At 35.3% G+C, this 19,828-nt stretch overlaps 1 protein-coding gene across 12 annotated transcripts in view; it reads right to left on the bottom strand.

The window, feature by feature from the left end:
* LOC127841554 (uncharacterized) overlaps nt 1–17,051 on the bottom strand; it is a 79,998-nt gene extending 62,947 nt beyond the window's left edge. Inside the window, exons 1-6 of one of the 12 annotated variants that reach the window (XM_052370457.1) lie at nt 16,690–17,051; nt 16,431–16,499; nt 13,962–14,023; nt 13,293–13,674; nt 5,485–5,546; nt 1,723–5,197 (exon numbers count right to left, since the gene is read on the bottom strand). In XM_052370457.1, the coding sequence (XP_052226417.1) occupies nt 2,333–4,615 (2,283 nt within the window). In that variant the 5' untranslated portion in view covers nt 4,616–5,197; nt 5,485–5,546; nt 13,293–13,674; ... (1 more) ...; nt 16,431–16,499; nt 16,690–17,051 and the 3' untranslated portion in view covers nt 1,723–2,332. Of the gene's footprint in view, nt 1–1,722; nt 5,198–5,484; nt 5,547–5,712; nt 6,385–13,292; nt 13,675–13,961; nt 14,024–16,031; nt 16,257–16,430; nt 16,500–16,689 lie in introns of those variants that run through there. The other 11 variants (XM_052370460.1, XM_052370463.1, XM_052370458.1 and 8 more) reach the window with 11 other exon arrangements.
* Nucleotides 17,052–19,828: the final 2,777 nt, after the last annotated feature.

The raw sequence follows: 19,828 nt of genomic DNA, 5'->3' as shown, positions 1-19,828 counted from the left end.
TTACTTACTAGTTCTGGCCAACCTTCATGTCAAGTTTCAAGACTCTAGGTCCAAGCATACCAAAGTTATAACAACTTTAACATTTTTACATTCAAGGTCACAGTGACCTTGACCTTCAAATGAATGACCTTGAAATGACCAGTGGTTACTAACTAGTTATGGCCAACCTTCATGTCAAGTTTCAAGACTCTAGGTCCAAGCATACCAAAGTTATAACAACTTTAACATTTTTTATATTGAAGGTCACAGTGACCTTGACCTTCAAATGAATGACCTTGAAATGACCAGTGGTCATCTGTTAATCCTGGCCAACCTTCATGTCAAGTTTGAAGACTCTAGGTCCAAGCATACCAAAGTTATACCATGAAATAAGAACTTTAACATTTTTACATTCAAGGTCACAGTGACCTTGACCTTCAAATGAATGACCTTGAAATGACCAGTGGTTACTAACTAGTTATGGCCAACCTTCATGTCAAGTTTCAAGACTCTAGGTCCAAGCATACCAAAGTTATAACAACTTTAACATTTTTTATATTGAAGGTCACAGTGACCTTGACCTTCAAATGAATGACCTTGAAATGACCAGTGGTCATCTGTTAATCCTGGCCAACCTTCATGTCAAGTTTGAAGACTCTAGGTCCAAGCATACCAAAGTTATACCATGAAATAAGAACTTTAACATTTTTACATTCAAGGTCACAGTGACCTTGACCTTCAAATGAATGACCTTGAAATGACCAGTGGTTACTAACTAGTTATGGCCAACCTTCATGTCAAGTTTCAAGACTCTAGGTCCAAGCATACCAAAGTTATAACAACTTTAACATTTTTTATATTGAAGGTCACAGTGACCTTGACCTTCAAATGAATGACCTTGAAATGACCAGTGGTCATCTGTTAATCCTGGCCAACCTTCATGTCAAGTTTGAAGACTCTAGGTCCAAGCATACCAAAGTTATACCATGAAATAAGAACTTTTAACATTTTCGAGCACGCCGCCACCCCGCCCGCCCGCCCGACAACATCAATCTATAAGCCGAGATTTTTTCGAAAAAAATCCGGCTAAATATAGAAATAAATATACTAGACATCCCTAATTTTGAAATAAATTTATCCGATTGAGAAGGATGGGAGAGTCCACTAGGCATAAATGGGTTAATCATTTTACCCAATTTTACATACAAATCACTGACACGATACTGATACGAAACTGATAACGTACCATATTTTAGAATGACTTGTGGTGTTTAGTTGATTAATAATCCCAGTTCATTTTGAAGAGTGTTGATATTCTTATTTTTTCATTGTTTGTAACATATTGTTCTTATACATTGTTACGGGTTTTCTGTGCATGTCGTTGTGTTTTCATTGTGTTGTTAAGGCGAATGTTGTTTCCGTATATTGATAATTATTAACAAAATATTGTGTTGCTTGTTGTGATAAGCCCGTTTAAAAATATCGTCTAGCGAAATAAACACTAAACCACTATTAAAAGGAACGTACATTTGGTTTTGAAGAATGTGTTCCAAAAAAAAACAAAAAAAAAAAACAACGTGTTAATTGTCAACATATTTGAATTAAAAAGCTTCCCATTTCTTATACAGAAGCGTGTAACTACAAAACGGTCTTTCATCGGAATATTGTCATGCGAAAATCTTAAAGCAATAGCATTCACTTTAGCGTTCTTTATCTACCATAATGAATCAACAACGAAACATGTTATAACCAAATCACAATTTATTAGCAATTTACAGTGTATTTAATCGACATGACATTCATTTTGTTTCGTACATAACATGGTACAATCTTCCGCCCCTCCCCCAAATGACAATTTTTAAACTTTGAAATTGACTGACAGGATTCTTCATCTTCATATGCTTATTAAACCTCATTAAACAAAGTATGCAGCTATTGAAACAATGTTGGATAATATTTAGAGGACGAAAGTGAAAAATAACAGCAATGATTGTAGTAACTAAGCATCAATAACGCGGTGTGTTGCGATATTAACCCATTTATGCCTAGCGTCTAGAAAAAAGGCATTGGAAAACCGCGTAGTCCCTGATGTGACGCCGCATAATGCGGCGTCTCATCAGGTTTTGCGCGGTTTGCTTAAAGGAATTTATGTAAGAAATATTCTAAATATAGAAATGAATGTACTAGACATCCCTAATTTTTGAAATAAATTGATCGAATGTAGAAGGATGGGAGAGTCCACTTGGCGTAAATGGGTTAATCACCTCCAGTGTTAACTCTTGTTTGAATCACATGCCAGTAACAACAGAGAATATTTTCACTCTGTCACTTCGAGAATGTAGTTTAAATGCCCCTAAGTGCGCAAACTTTGAACAACTTGCCACAGAAGTCGAATTATATGCAGGACAGCCGCATTTCTTTCAGGTAGCATTTTTAAAGAAATGACGTAAGTCTTCCAGGCCGATTCCAACTTCTGTTCCAGTTCCAAGCAGTGCCCTAGCATGTTCAAAGAGGTATCAAAGTGGCTTAAGAAGATATTACCGCCCTTAGATGAGCTCAATCTTGTGGATGTAATGAAATTAGTGTACATCGATAATTTCATCAAAGCTTTCGATTTGTAAGGTTCTTGCTGAAGTTCTTTATATGTCAGGTACTGTAGATAGTAGAGATAGGGTTTGATTTGCACACAAATGCAGTCATCATTGCTATGAACTTGAGACAGACCAGATGAAGCGGGAGTTCCAAAACGCTTTCGATACATTTCGCATCGAAGGAATTCAGGCACACACATCGCCTCTGCTTGTCTCAATACCAAAAAGACAGACCTTCTTTGTTTGAAAGACTGTTCACATGACTGCTTTGCTATCTGCAATGCTAATAACTCCGATGGAGACACGAATAACTGGTAAATGAGATTACATTTGTTTTTGTCCTCGTAAATCTGTTGTTCTATCAAGTCAAAATATTTACATGCTTCATCGTATTCTCCATTGCAGAAAAGGAAGGAAGCGTATCGCATGTAGTTGCCAATGATATCAGACTCCAAAGACTGAATAAACAATGTTCTAGCTTTATTGATGCCATCGTAAAAATATGCATGTCCTTCTTCTTTCTGTTCTAAAAACGCCGAACCAAACAAACTAGCCATCATTGACATGAAGTAATGCAATACATAGGCATATTTTCTGTATTTTCTCAATGGGGCGCGATAATACATTTCTAATCGTGAAATTTCAGTTGCAAACAAAGCTTTTCTGTCATCGACGGATATATCTAAAAATCCATCTCCATAAAAAGTTTCCGGACTTTCCCCAAAAATATTAAGTACGTAATAAAAATGTGCCGAACGAATCGTGCAATATCTGCTGTGTTCATTTTGTCTCGTTCCAAGCTCAGTAAGCGTTTTTCCAATGTTGTCCATTTTTATATGTTCGATTTTTGCTCGCAGTGAATTTATAACATCTGTAATAATATCCACCAATTTCTGAAACTTGTGTCTTTCGATTTTCCCATCAAACAAGTTAACATTCTCTATGGTAAAGTGTGGACAGTTGCGCCGTATTAAAAAGCGCTTCAACGTTGCAAGAATGTACTTGACACAATTGATGAGATTGTCCTCCCTCCATAAATCTGGCCGGGTGTTCTCGACCGCAAAGAAGAAGGCTGTTTTAAAATGAAATGTACTCAGCCCGTCTCGATATTCTGGAACAAACAACTCTTTTCTTATCATCTTTGTAAGAACAAATGCTTTCAAACGTACTGTATCTAAACTGAACATAAATAGCCGCTCTGTTAGATTTGTGGAAATTCGCCATTGATAATCAAAATAATCGTTCGTACATATGTTCGTACTTTTAGGGGGTCCCTGTGGAACTATAAAGACGCCATATTTCTTGGCCTTTATCAACGTCTTCTCCGAAGGCCAGTGACCGGGGCGAGGCCTTTCAAAAACGAACTTGCATTGCTTTGGAAGACTTTTACAGTAACAGGCGTTAACACTGTCCGTATCCCATATACTTGATGCGGGCCCGTGTCTTGTTACTTTATCATGTTTTACTTGGTCTAGGTTATCAAACATAATTGTATGTGGAATCATGCCGTCAGTTGTTGTCTTATCTTTCAAAAAAAAATTTACGATATCAACATGACCCCGATTAGGATCTAATTTCTTAAAATGCCTTGTTTGTATTGATTGTTCAATCATTGTTAAAATACAGTATTGCGGAGCATAACTATTTGTGCTCAACTTAATTACAACTTGGTGATCATGCAGCTGAAAAGGGTGATTTTCTGAATCAAGAAACACACGAAACATATCACAACGAAATAAGCAGTCTGTGTCAGACATCATTTCCATTGTTGTAGTGCCCTCGATTTGACTTCCGAATATATATACTCTTCTGTTCTGCGCAAATACTTGTTGTGCCAGTGTCAGTTCACGTTCACACGATAACATTCTTTTCCTTCTAAAATGTATTAACTGTTCATTGACGGCTTGGTTATCAAGAACACGTGAAAGCCTCTCTGAGAATTCTTTATCATCTGTCGAATGACCTGCCACATTATGGGCTGTTGTACAAGCTTTCCTAGTTTTCCTTGTTGTATGTTTCTGTTTGCTGCGCTTGTTTCCAGCCATCTTCAAAGAAAGAAATAACTGTATTTCACACACCCTTATTTATGTATGATGTTATTTTGACATTCTTGTATGATATGTCGTAAAGTTTTAAACATTAACCCATTTATGCCTAGCGTCTAGAAAAAAGGACGTTGCAAACAGCGTAGACCCAGATGAGACGCCGCATGATGCGGCGTCTCATCATGGTCTCCGCTGTTTTTTTAAAGGAATTTCAGTAAGTAATATTCTAAATATAGAAATAAATATACTAGACATCCCTAATTTTGGAAATAAATTGATCCAATTTAGAAGGATGGGAGAGTCCACTAGGCATAAATGGGTTAAATAGGTCATTAACGTTCTCATAGTCCATAGTATAACATATATTTCATAGATCATGTACATGTTGCCAGAAGAATACAGTCAGAGCTTCTGTTTTCGTCATAGAATTAAAAAAAAGTTTACATTCCAACACACTACTGTAACACTGGCAGCTCCAAAATGTGGGGGCAGAATCCCAACAAAGGCACTGACAGATACAAGTTTATTGAGTGGATTTATAATAAATATACGAGCGTTGAAACTGATCTGTAACTGACCGTCCTGAAAATATACAAATTATCAATACGCATATTTAATAATAAGGTAACAAATTATAGATGGTTACCGTGGTAACCATACTCAATAATTATACATACACATCAAACTCATATTCATCTTTAAAACATAATGGTATGCTGTGTGGTGGTTCCAATCAACATATTAACATACAAATGGCATATTAAGATAACATTAATTATCTTAAAACATAGGTATCCTGAAAACAACACAGTGACAATAACAATAGTGTTTATACATCGTTACTTTGAGAAACTGCACATCTTACTTACGGTGTATAAGCTACTCTCGACCTGGTCTCTCTCAGCCTTGGGGGAGGTTAGCACTGTGACTGCTGTAATATTAATATTTCAAGGTGAAAGTGATGTGCAACAACCAATGTAAAAGTTATTGACAGCCCAAGAGTTTTATCAAAAAGGAAAGAAGAAAATAGAAGCGAGTTGGGCCATAAATGCAGGAAATACACAGGGACAGATACCTTTAAACAAAGATCACCATACCTGGCACAAAGATGTCATAAAACATGCAAGATTCCAATTGATATTTGAAACGTCAATCTCAAAACGTAAATCCAAGTATTATAAACCGGAACTTCTGCGTGTCTAACTAGTCACAACCGATACACCACCTTACATACAAGAAATTGGTTACAAAACACTAATTTTATAGACCTGTTACATTCTCCCCCTCTCCGAAAATCAAGTCGTCACGACTTGAACCTATGCTCACTTATATTAAGCACATAAACAACACCGATACCAAACTGGTAGTACTTCTACTTATAACAGGAAAATTTTTTTACTTCTAGTAAGTAATTAATTACTTACTACTCTAACCATGTCACTGGTATTGAATTGTTATTATTATGATTATATACAACATTTCCTCATAATAATGTCTAGTATTTACAGTATTTACTGTCTCTGGTTTATGTCCAAAGTGCAAGCTTATCTGCAATAAAGACAAACGCAAAATTCATTAAAAACAACATATAAATTCACTTAAAAAATATTTTAAAAACAAATAAAAAATACAATTATCAGGTTATGTTGCTCTCCCCTCTCTTGATAATTGCTCCTGCAATAAATTGGAAAGTATAAGTATACAAAATTACTTTACAAATACTCATGTATCGCTCACCAATCCATATATCATACAAAGTTTAAAATCAATAAAACAATTATTATTGTTTGAGCAATGCTCTTAACAATTCAGCATTACTATTAGTACTTTGTAATTGCATTTCTAGCAATCTGGTCATATCCTGTTGCTGTCCCACATGGTAAGACTGAAACCAAACTGGTTTCTTTCTTGTTCTTGTTGAACGTCTAGTTTCCATAGATGGGCCTAGATTAGATGCAGCTTCTATTTGGTCTTCTACTGGGTTTTCCTTAACTAAATTAACTTCTTGTTCCCCTTCTTGTCCATCAGCATCAGTTCCTTCTTGTACTACCTCCTCCATTTCTGTAGACACAGAAGATGACGTAGTCGCTCTTTTATCTTTGCTTTGTTGAACGGCCGGTCTGTCTGTATTCTTTTTTACTACATAATAGTTGTCGAAATCCGATTCACTCGCTTCTTCACGCCTGAAGTTCTCTAAACTTTCAGATTTTCTATAATCATGATCACCCTTATCTTTTCGTTTTACATCTACAATAGAATCATCCTTGGATTTCACTTTATTTTTAGGTTTTGGAACAGGTTTCTTTGCCACTGCTTCCTCTGCTGCATCTTGCTTTTCTTCTTCCTTTAATAGTAAAAGGTGATTGCGGTGTAAGGTTTTTTCATTACCACTGGTACTTTTCACAACGTAGACAGGAATGTCCTTATTTGGTTGACTTATGACTTCAAAAATATCTTCCTCAAATTTATCAGCTAATTTATGTGGTTTCGAAAATGCAAGGACTTTTACTAATACTTTGTCACCAACATCTATAGTGACTGCTTTTGCCTTCCGATCATAATTACTTTTTTGTTTTGATCTGGACTTGTTCAATGTTTGATCTGCAATTTTCCAGCATGTTTCTAGTCTTTTCGACACCAAATCATCATTGTCAATGTGGAACATAGAATCAACCGGTAACTTTGGTGTTCTCCCAAACATTAACTCAAATGGTGAGTATCCTGTTGACTCATGTCTTATGCAATTGTATGAGTATACTAAAGATGGCACAAATTTCTTCCAATTTTGTTTCTTTTCTGGTTCAAGAGTTCCCAGCATGTTAATCAATGTTCTATTGAATCTTTCTGCACTTCCATTGCATTGAGGGTGGTAAACCGTAGTTCTTACTTTAGAAATTTCCATGAGTTTGCACAATTCATGAAATTACTTCAGACTCGAAGTTTGTACCTTGGTCAGATAATAATCTGGTTGGAACTCCAAAGTTAAAAATAAAATTGTTTAAAATAGCTTCCGCGGTGGTCTTCGCGGTCTGATTTTTTGTAGGGACTGCAATTGCATATTTTGTAAAATGGTCAGTGATTATAAGAATATTGCTAATTCCTCCTTTGCATTCATCAACTTTTAGAAAATCTGTACAAACTAATTCTAATGGGTAAGATGACTGAATATTCACCAAAGGCGCCTTTATATTGGTAGAAGACTTCCTTCGTATACATCTTGGGCAATTTTCTACCCATTCAGCACAGTCTTTGGTGTAACTTGGCCAATAAAATCAATCGCGTATCAGTGAAATAGTTCTTTCTTTTCCAGGATGGCCAACCTGGTCGTGTAATCCCTGAAGAACATCTTTCTTGTAAATACTTGGTAAAACAAGCTGTTTCACATGTGTTCCATTTTCAGTCATTTCCCGGTACAAAAGTCCACGAATAATTTTAAATTGTTTAAAATGTCTTGACATTGTTTGGTGTTGTGTGTTCGTTAGAACAGATTTCTTTGGAAACTGTTTATCAAGGCATGCCCTCAACCAGACACCAACAATAGGGTCATTTCTTTGACTATTTCTCAATTCCCGTAACTCGACCTGTGCCATTTTTTCTCCCGTTTCTTCCATAACATCTAAAATATTCAATGTGCTGCAGGGTAAGATTTCTATGTATGGTATTGTTTGTATTGAATTACATATGGCTTTTATACTTATATTTTCTATTGTTTCAAAGTTTTTTGTATTGTCCTGTTGTAACGGGTATCTAGACATAATGTCTGCATCTGTATTCTTGTTTTCAGGGCGATAAATTATGTCAAAGTTGTAGTCACTAAGGGCCGACACCCATCGCTGTCCAGTTGCTTCGAGCTTTGCTGTAGTAAAAATATGATTAAGAGGATTATTATCTGTGTACACTTTAAATTTTTGTCCTATTAGATAGTCACTGAACTTTTCTGTTATTGCCCATTTCAAAGCTAGAAATTCTAATTTGTAAGCTGAATAGTTTCTTTCCGATTTGTTAAGGCTACGACTAGCATATGCGATGACTCTTTTCTTGCCATTTTGTTCCTGGTAAAGAACTGCACCAAGTCCTGATCCAGAAGCGTCGGTATGCAATTCAAATGGGGAATCAAAAATTGGATACCCTAATATTGGTGGAGAAGAAAGAAATTCTTTCACTTTGTTGAATGTTTTTTCATGGATTTCTTCCCAATTCCATTCTATCTTGTTCTTTATTTTTCCTTTCTTTTCACTTGTTGGGGGTAAAAGATCTGATAATGGTTTTGTTATGGAACTGAATCCTTTAATAAATTTCCTGTAATAACCAGCTAGTGCTAAAAATGATCTTAACTGATCTGGATTAGTTGGTCTAGGATAATTTTTTACTTTTTCACATTTCTCAGGACCTGTTTCAATGCCCTCTTCACTAACATAGTGACCCAAAAATTTAACTTTTTTCTTTAAAAATTGACATTTGTTAGGTGATAGCTTTATTCCTGCTGCTTTCAAACGCGAAATAATGAAATTTAAGCGCTGCAAATGTTCTTCATACGTGGAGCTGAATATTATCACGTCATCCAAATATATAATGCATATTTTCATATTAAGGTCACCCAAAATTTCTTCCATTATCCTCTGATATGTTGCGGGTGAATTTGTGCATCCAAACGGCAATTTATTAAACTCCCAAAAAACTAAAGGGCCTACAGTGAAAGCAGTCCTTTCTTTGTGTTTTTCTTCAATTTCAATTTGGTGGTACCCAGACTTCATATCTAAGGTAGAGAAGTACTTAGAACCATGCAAACAATCTAGAATATCATCTATTCTGGGGATGGCATAAGAATCCTTGATTGTACGTGCATTTAATTTTCTATAATCTACGCACATCCTTATAGCACCCGAGTGTTTCCTACATATGACTACTGCTGATGCCCAGGGTGACATAGATTTTCTAATTACTCCGCTGGCTACAAGATCTTCGAAATGTTTTCTTTCTTCATCAATCATGGCCGGTGGGATTCTTCTGTATCTTTCCTTGAATGGAGTCTCATCTGTTAGGTCAATCCTGTGTTTCATTATATCACATTTTCCAATATCTGTTTCTGATGTGGAAAATACATCTTTGTGAAGTTCAAGTAATTCCATTAGTTTGACATGTTGCTCACTAGTAAGATCAGGATCAATATTTACTTGGTCTAAAACATCCTGTGGTGTCCTGTTTGTATCCTCTTCATTCTCACGTTCAAGTGTGACCAGTTGAAGTTCACCTACAATTGCTTTGGGAGAAATTTGTAAGACGTTGTTTGTAGTATTGCTTACATTTACAACTATTTCCTGTTTCTTTCCAGTGTATTGTACTATGGCTGGGGTAATCTCTGCACATTTGGGCAATTGTGACTCACCGGTTTCCTGTACCAATGCACTTGTAGGTTGGTAACTCAACTCCCTATCTGTGATACATCTGATATAAACAGACTGATTTGGTCTTACCATTATATTGCTGGTTTCGACTGAGCGTAAAATAGCCAATCTAAAATCAATCTTTTTTAGCATCTTTTCCCTTAAAACCATACATCTGAATGCCAAATACCAAGGAACATGTAATTTTCAATTTTGTAAGAATTTTTCTCCAAACTTACCCTTACATTCACTAAGTAATTCTGTTAGAATGTTTGTTCCTAGAAGTATTGGTGTGGTGTTATTATATTGTGTATTCGGTACCACCAGCAATAAACATTTCTGTTCTTGATTTTCAGGTATTCCACAGGCTTTCAATGAACTTTCAATATAGCCTTTATAAGGTAAAACATTGCCATCAGCACATTCAATTTTTAGTATTTTACTGAGAGGTTTCAATTCTATATTTTGCAAATGATCATTATAGAACTGTTCTGAACAGGTAGACACACATGACCCTGTATCACACAATGCTGTGGTCGCGATTCCATTTACTAAAATACTTACTTCTAAAGCTTCTCCAACTAATTTGGGGTCAGCTTGGTTTTTTATGTCACTATCCTGACCCGCCATAGAGACACTTACTCGTTTAAAGGACAGTTACTGGCAAAATGTCCAAATTCATTGCATTGGAAACATTGTATGTTGGGCCTGAAAGTATTACTGCCTAATGGTCTTCTTGGTCTATAGCTGTTGTTTCCTCTGCCATGTCCTCTGTATGGTCGTCTCTCTTGAAATCTTCCTCTTACACCACGGAAATGTCTAGGTCCTCTGTTTCCTGTTAAGCGAAACCCTTGGTTCATCCCCCTAGCATATATACCTGTATTACCTGCATATTCATTTCCTTGTTGTTGTTGTATATAGTCATTTCCTTGTTGTTGTTGTCTGTAGTCATTTCCTTGTTGTTTCTGTACTGCATTTATCTGGTACTGTTCTCTTTCTTTCTCCAATACTTTAATTCTGCTATTCATGTTTTCAAGTAAAGTCTTAATTTCACCTAATTCTGACTTTTCTGGTTTGACATGTGCTGTTGCCGCCTGACATTGTTTGGATTTGGGCTTTTTACTCTGCAATTCAGACTCTAATTTCCTTATTTCTGCTTTAAATTTGTTGTAGTCAGAGGTTGTTTCAAATTTGAAAGCAGATGCGATTTTCATTTCAACATTCAGACCCTCATAGAATACACTTTTAAGTAAAATATGCTGAGTTCTATGAAGATCTCCCAATTCTACAGCTCGGGAAAACAGTTCCTCTACTCTATTAGCATAATTGACCACAGGCTCATTCTCACCTTGTTCACAGGCATGAAATTTCTTAAGAATTGACTCAGGAGTCTCTATATTGCCAAAAGTACTTTGAAACAAATCAAGAATATCTTGTATTTTTGCCTCTTCCCCTATTCTCATGACCATATCTGCCGCTTCCCCTCGAAGTGAGCGTCTGATGCCTAGTAACATGCTTGCATTGGAATATGCTTTCTCTCTCAGAAGACAGTTTACTTCATATTTCCATGCTCTGTACGAGACCTCACCTTTTCCTGTTTCTCCGTAAAACAATGAGATTCTTGGAAATCTTAGTGGATCTTTGTCTTTAACAACTTCTTCCACCTTACTAAGTTTCTGTGACAACACATTTTCTAATTCATCAGGCTTCTCTAACTTCATTTTCTTTAAAACCTCTAATAAGGCAATTTCATCTTCGCTTACTTGAGCCATGCTTAATATTTAAAATATATTCTTAAAAAATAAAACTATTTCACACTTTCTCTTGCTTTCAATTAATAACCGAACATGTCTATTACACAAAGTACTATATACTAAACTAATCTATAGTTACACACTACACTTAACACTATGATGGGCCCACTAAACTAGTTTAACGCAGTACAACTACCTATCGACTACTTAATCCATGTGTATTAGAACAAGTTCGGTTTTACACCAGATACTTTAATAGCAAGTAGTCATTCATTCACATTCAAGTCTTTAACCTAGCACTGAATAATTATGCACCTATTAAAATTGTAAGTAACAATATTGTGCAGACAAAAGACTGATCACAACAAAACTCTAATAACTTAATTATCAGAGGGCAGACAACAGACTGATCACAACAAAACTCCTCTAATAACTTAATTATCAGAGGGGCTCAATTTATTTTTGTTGACAGTAACAAATGTACCTCGCTGCAAACTGGTTACAGGGTTTTTTTTGGCCCGATTTTATAGCCGAAATTCGGCTATGTTCCCAATCACAAAAAGTATACTTTTTTCCCAAAATGTGGCCAAAAATTCCCAATTACCAAAAAAAAAAAAAAAAAAAAAATTTTTTTTTTTTTTTTTTTTTAAAGAAGTCTTATGCGTATTTTATCTCAATTTCAATTCAATTACATCTAACAAAGTATTATATGAATTTGTTCTTTTAATTTGAATGATTATAAAGAGTTATATCAAATTTAGTATTTCCCTAATCAGTGGACTTTTCATGTGGAAAAAAAGGCTAATGTATTTATTTTCCCAATTTCATGAAAATGCCGATAAAATTCCCAATTCCATAGCCATGGGCTATCTTCCCAAAAAGTGGAGAAAAAACCCTGGGTTAGACTGGAACCCGAATACTGTCGCAGCCTGTATATACTGCATGCGGAAGCATACTGGTTCTACAAAGTAATCTTGTTAGGCATACATCTATTTAACAGTATTAACACTTTGTTACTTAAATTTATCATGTACTAAACTACTTCAAATCTTCCAACAATTCACCAGTTCAACTGTAGTCTCCTTGAGCAAGTAAAAACCAACCCAAAAAGAATCAATCCATGAAACAACATAAATCACCAACCATAAACGATCTCAAGGGTGGGATGGGGATTGTTGGTCCACAGTAAGAAGAGATATGGGCTGTCCACATACAATACTAGTGCAGGGTGAATGTTAAAATGTTACAGTTAAATGTATTTACATATTTCATGCATGTTAATCACCATTAATCCAGTCACTTAGTTAAAATGTGTATTAAAACTTTTTTTTTTTTTTTCTACCACACAAAAAATAATTCTCTCACATTTACTGTACAACAATTGTAATTATATATACATGTTTAAATTTATTTTTTTTCGAAGAGTTTTCAATAGATATATATTGCACACTCAATGGTAATAAGAATGCTTGACATTCTTGAAATACCGAATGCAATTCTAGTGAAAACCCTTATACATTGTTTAATACAATCACTCACCACCATACACAATAGATTTTTTTTTTCCACCACACAGTACTTTACTGTTCAAAATACAGTTCCTCAATCCTGATGTGTGTCACTGGGTGTAGTCCTCCTGAAGTTCTATGTTGTATGCCGGCACAATGCGCAATATTTATTATGTATTAATGTGATCACTTAATGTTTTGGTACCTTTTTAAGTATCAAAACGAACATCTGTTCAAATGCTCCGCTGGTCCACTCCTGTCACTTGACAATCCTCACTGGGGGCTCCATTTGTTACACTGGCAGCTCCAAAATGTGGGGGCAGAATCCCAACAAAGGCACTGACAGATACAAGTTTATTGAGTGGATTTATAATAAATATACGAGCGTTGAAACTGATCTGTAACTGACCGTCCTGAAAATATACAAATTATCAATACGCATATTTAATAATAAGGTTACAAATTATAGATGGTTACCGTGGTAACCATACTCAATAATTATACATACACATCAAACTCATATTCATCTTTAAAACATAATGGTATGCTGTGTGGTGGTTCCAATCAACATATTAACATACAAATGGCATATAAAGATAACATTAATTATCTTAAAACATAGGTATCCTGAAAACAACACAGTGACAATAACAATAGTGTTTATACATCGTTACTTTGACAAACTGCACATCTTACTTACGGAGTATAAGCTACGCTCGACCTGGTCTCTCTCAGCCTTGGGGGAGGTTAGCACTGTGACTGCTGTAATATTAATATTTCAAGGTGAAAGTGATGTGCAACAACCAATTGACCTTATCGCGATGACGTCACAAAAGGGGCAGTCCCTTAGCGACGGTGAAAACAATGCCCTAGATACGGTCAATTTACTATGCTGATTGAGCACCTCTGCTGATATTTCGTCAATTGCATTCCTATTGGGAAGTCGATTGGTAATTAAATGTCCTGTAATTGGTGTTTAAAATGTCTTTTGACTATTATGAAGGGTTAGATTGCACTTCGAAAGCCCGATATGATCAGAAAATAAAACTAATTGGACTTAACGAATGTCCGTACAAATTGCAAGCTAGATGTTGGAAAAATGACCCGACCAAGTGGGCGACGATCGAGTACGGCGACATTCATGATTAACTTTGTCACTGAGACACCGGGTAAATTCGTTTATTCTGTAATAATGGGAGTATCCTTGTAGATGTTGATGTAATGAGTATTGTCGTTCTTTTCAGGGTTCATTCATCTTCGAACATTATAATTATATTTCTACTATGTCAATTTATCATGCTAATGTGAAGCTGTAAAATACGTAGGGACATCTGGTACATGACTTACTGAAAGCCTTAGTTGTGTTCATTGTAATGAGTACGAGTGACAAATATTAAAATTTACACACATATATCTGTATAAATATTTGTTTTTCAAACATTATTTACCCCCGTTGCTGTCAAACGTAATTTCTTTTTTTATGATGTCGATCGTTTATTGTCGTAACATTAAATCTTAATACGGAATGACGTCTTTTTAATTAACTGATACACGCTAAATACGTTACTTGTTTTTTTACGTTAATTTTATAATTATTAAATACTTTAATAAATTAATCGGGCTAGTATCTTTACGGTGTAAATTTCTGATAATCTAAATTGGACATGACTTTATATTTGACCATATGTCACATATCTAATTTAAGCAACTGTTAAGTACATCGGCGTTAATTATTCATCCCATTGACTGCTTAATACTACCAGAAAGAGGAGACATGGTGGCATCTATCATGTTAAATGACACTGTCTGGACCACCCAGTGTGGTTTATGACACCTTTTTGTCAGTTAAGTTTGGACAATATTTGATCAAAACGAGATAATCGGATTATGCAAAACAAAGGGGCAATTAAACACCAGAATACAAAAGCTTACACGATATTAAGACTGATGCAAACAATCAAATGAAAAATATTGCATTTAATTTAATTAAATGTTTATTTAAGGTGTCAACGTGTTTTATAAAGCAACTGTATATTCAATTATTTTGGCATTTAAAATTTGGCTTAAATGACTGCTCAGTATGACAAGAGATGACATAGAGGTATCATAAATTGTGTTTAATGACCACATGTGGTTTATGCAGAGCCCCAAGTATAGGTCCCCAGCTGGCTTTATGACACCGTGTTGTTTATTTGTCTGGACAGTATCCGATCATAACGAGATAATCGGTTTGTGATGAAGAAAGGGGCATTCAAATACCTAACATGCGGAAACAAAAAGTGTCGAAATTGGTGTGAATTAAATAAAAACAATAACATTTATCATGACAATTTATTTAATACGTAATAAGGTAAAAATATAGAGGTTCAAATCAGCTTCTATATGTTGCATATATTTAAAATTTATTGGTTGTTTGTTTTCATCCTTATTTGTGTTCGTTTATTAAATTAAATTTATTATGAAAGAATTTCTATTTCTGGGTATTTTTATTCTTAAAAAAATGGTCGCGAAGATGTGCCTTAACTTAAGAAAATTGCGAGCAGTGTTTAATATTTCAATGCAAATAAAATGGCGACAGCGCTTTTGTATTCACCGTCGTCAAGGGGCATGTAACTCTAACTGACGCAAGTGCCCGGATGTTGCGATAAGGTCAATGTAAAAGTTATTGACAGCCCAAGAGTTTTATCAAAAAGAAGAAAATAGAAGCGAGTTGGGCCATAAATGCAGGAAATACACAGGGACAGATACCTTTAAACAAAGATCACCATACCTGGCACAAAGATGTCATAAAACATGCAAGATTCCAATTGATATTTGAACCGTCAATCTCAAGACGTAAATCCAAGTATTATAAACCGGAACTTCTGCGTGTCTAACTAGTCACAACCGATACACCACCTTACATACAAGAAATTGGTTACAAAACACTAATTTTATAGACCTGTTACACTACTGAATTCAGTAAATATTTGACGAAATATATACACATACAATATATGCTATACTAGTAAAATACTGTTCAGTGATACTCCTTAACAATGTATGACAACCCATTGTTTAAACAGTACAAACAATAGATATTCAGCATGATCAATGGATCATATAATCAAAATCTGAATAGTTTGGAATATTACAACTTAAACGATAAGAAAAGTGAAAAACAACTTACAGAGCCTCTGGCACTCTTGACAAAGACCCCGCTCGTCCTCTAAAACTCGTTCTCCGTGCCTGGTGTCAGCTGCAATAATGTTATGTAATTAAAAAGTGACAGGGAGATGTGTGTGTTAGCATTCCGAAATCACCGATTGAACATAACACATTTAACCGTTAACAATGGCACTTAGTCCGAATTGAACAGTACATGAACAAACAAAACATAAATCCAAATTTCGCACAATCGACACACATGTTATAACCAAGCTACTTACCTGAACTGTTCCTGTTGCTAAATATGGATTCATTAATACGTGTTCATATTTAGAATTGTCAAGATGTCAGCCGCTTGAAATTAACAACTCTTTAACTTTCTCTGTCTAACTGTTCAACACTTCAATCCAACATGCTATTAAAACGACTCCAATGTTAAACAATACCATTCAAATACCGCTTGTTCTAAAAACGTAGCTCATATTAATTTCACAATTGTTGTTCTCTTTTCAGAATATATATCGTGTATATGTACAACAAGATTAAATAGATTTATCTAGATAATATACCGAACACGGTAGCCGATAACACACCAGTTTCAACCTAATTAATTAGAACGATAATTTGGACTTTAAAACCCATTGCTATTTAGTGTTAAAGTTTGATCACGTTGTTTTTGTTAGATCTAGTTTAATTATTATGAATATAGCAATGTGATTCGATCACTGTTCTAAATATTGTAGCGGTCATAAATAAAAGCTGCGGTTAATTTTGTGTAGGGCGAATGTTTGAACACATTGGAAATGAAATATGAATCTGCGTTTAATGCAAACGTACGGCTATGTTTATTGCACTTCATGTTTAATCATTAATTAAGGTCCAGTGAACAAAGTTTAATATTAGCTATACTGCGCTATGAACGTTATTGTACCTTAACATACTAAATAAACTCTGAAAGAGTATAAAACTTATTAAACTTATAAATCCTTTCTACTATTTGTTCATGAGTCACACGTGCTCGTGTTTCCTACAAATGTTTTATAGTGTATACACATTCTTAGTAATATACTCGACACTAATTGCCTGTATCAAAAAGTTAAGCCCAAACCGGATGCTCAGTCTTTTAAATTGCAATATTTCATCGTTATAGTTGACCTTAAACTTCAAACCAGAAGTATGAGACGATCGCTTTAACTCTTTCAGTGCTGGAACCGAATTTTGAAGGCATTTGCAAACAGTTTGGATCCAGATGAGACGCCACAAAACGTGGCGTCTCATCAGGATCCAAACTGTTTGCTATTCTGATAGTATTCTTTGAAAAAAATCGAAGAAAATGCTAATTTTACAAATTCAGCAGACGACATTTTAGCAGACGACAAATTTCCCAGCATGCAACGGGTTAACGATAAGTGTGCAATAATGAATTGGAGTGTCGTCGCAACTCTCGTTTAGCGCTTGGTTTCCTTACTTCCGCCACGGCGTCTTTCCACTAGGCGGACATAAAGGACGACTTTTGGCCTCTTAATGACGTATCCGATGATAAACAAGACTTGATATGATACGTATCACCATTTCCAGGCCAATCATTACGATACGGTAGGTGAGACTGTCGGTTTAGGTTGGTAATTATAATCAAGTACCTAAACAGTGTATATGGTGTCTCAATAACCTATAATTGATAGATATCCTTAATCATGTTATACATTATAATATGTTGATTAAAAAGAACTTTATGATTACGTCAAATTCGTTAGTTTTCTATATATCCATATGTTGAAGAGTGTCAATAAGTAGGCATGCTAGAGCAGTTTGTTAAAGGAATGTTTACTGTATTTTCTTTCAAAATGTTTCCCTAGTCAAGGGTTGAATTCCAACTTATATTTGTTCTACTTTTAACTAAGTGATTTATATTATATTTTTCAGTGTGTATAGTTTGTTTTGACTTACTTAATAACTATGTTTTTGAGAAGCGCATTTATTTAAAAACTGTCAAATTATAAATACATTACAACTAAATGCGTTGAACAATTGTTTTTTTTGTTACGATTCAATGTGATTAAGTATCGAAATAGTTGAACTAATCGTTTGAGAACTGATTCTAGTTAACCCATTTATACCTATTGTCTAGAAAAAAGGCATTGGCAAACAGCGTAGACCCAGATGAGACGCCGCATGATGCGGCGTCTCATCAGGGTCTACGCTGTTTGCTCAAAGGAATTTCTGTAAGAAATATTCTAAATATAGAAATAAATATACTAGACATTCCTAATTTTGAAAATAAATATATCCAATTTAGAAGGATGGGAGAGTCCACTAGGCATAAATGGGTAATATTCTTAGTTTACATACCAAAACATTTACGGATGTTGTATAGCCCGGACGAGCTTCTATTTTATTTACAACACCATCCCCACATATGACAAATAGTGTTCAAACTTGTTTTGAAACTGATCGATGTCCATATATCGCTACGTATAATATGAGTCGTGTTCTGAGAAAACTGGGTTTAATGCATGTGCGTAAAGTGTCGTCCCATATTAGCCTGTGCAGTCCGCACAGGCTTATCAGGGACGACACTTTCCGCTTTTATGGTATTGTTAGTTTCAAGGAAGTCCCTCCTTACCGAAAACCAAGTTTAGGCGGAAAGTGTCGTCCCTGATTAGCCTGTGCGGACTGCACAGGCTAATCTGGGATGACACTTTACGCATATGCATTATGCCCAGTTTTCTCAGAACAAGACCCATATACAGTGTTCAAACTAGTTTTAAAACTGCTTAATTTGCATCCCTTGCACCTTATACTAAAACATCTTCTTGCATTAATTCTTTAATATGTTGTACACATGTCCAGTGTTACTTTAGTAAAGATTGATAGTAATACATTCTGTTTAAATATTTATTGAAACGATGTTCCGCTTTTAAATTACAAATCCTACTGTTTGTATTACTTTGTCTAGCGTTAGAAAAAGAGTTTATTACTTGTCGACTACGACTTAGCGAATTGAAAAACACGGTTCATCATGCGATTCTTGCGTGACAGGTAGGGCTACTTACCACTATAACACTTGGATCCGATGAGTCCATTAAACCTTGCGAGACCATATGGCGGACAGTATAGCTCCTGACCAAAATTCGCAGGCCCGTTTAAAGTTACCCTGGCCGCATATGACATACGACCTATTTTTTATATACATAATAATTGAGATCAACAAACCTGACCATTGTAATACATCTCCGCCTATTAGTTGTATAAACAATTATTGTAATGATATTGATCGACATCAAGTAATATTGTGTAAACTGCTATAAAATTGTCATTTTTTTCTGCAGCACTTACTTTGTGTACACAGGTTCGCTTCTCAACCACAGGAACTCGGCTGCTATCCCCACCCCTTTACCCCGAGATGTTGCCCTTCCAAAG

The sequence above is a fragment of the Dreissena polymorpha genome, chromosome 8 (genome assembly GCF_020536995.1).
Source record: "Dreissena polymorpha isolate Duluth1 chromosome 8, UMN_Dpol_1.0, whole genome shotgun sequence".
Taxonomy (NCBI): Eukaryota; Metazoa; Mollusca; class Bivalvia; order Myida; family Dreissenidae; genus Dreissena; species Dreissena polymorpha.
This window is presented reverse-complemented; position numbering and strand designations above follow the sequence as displayed.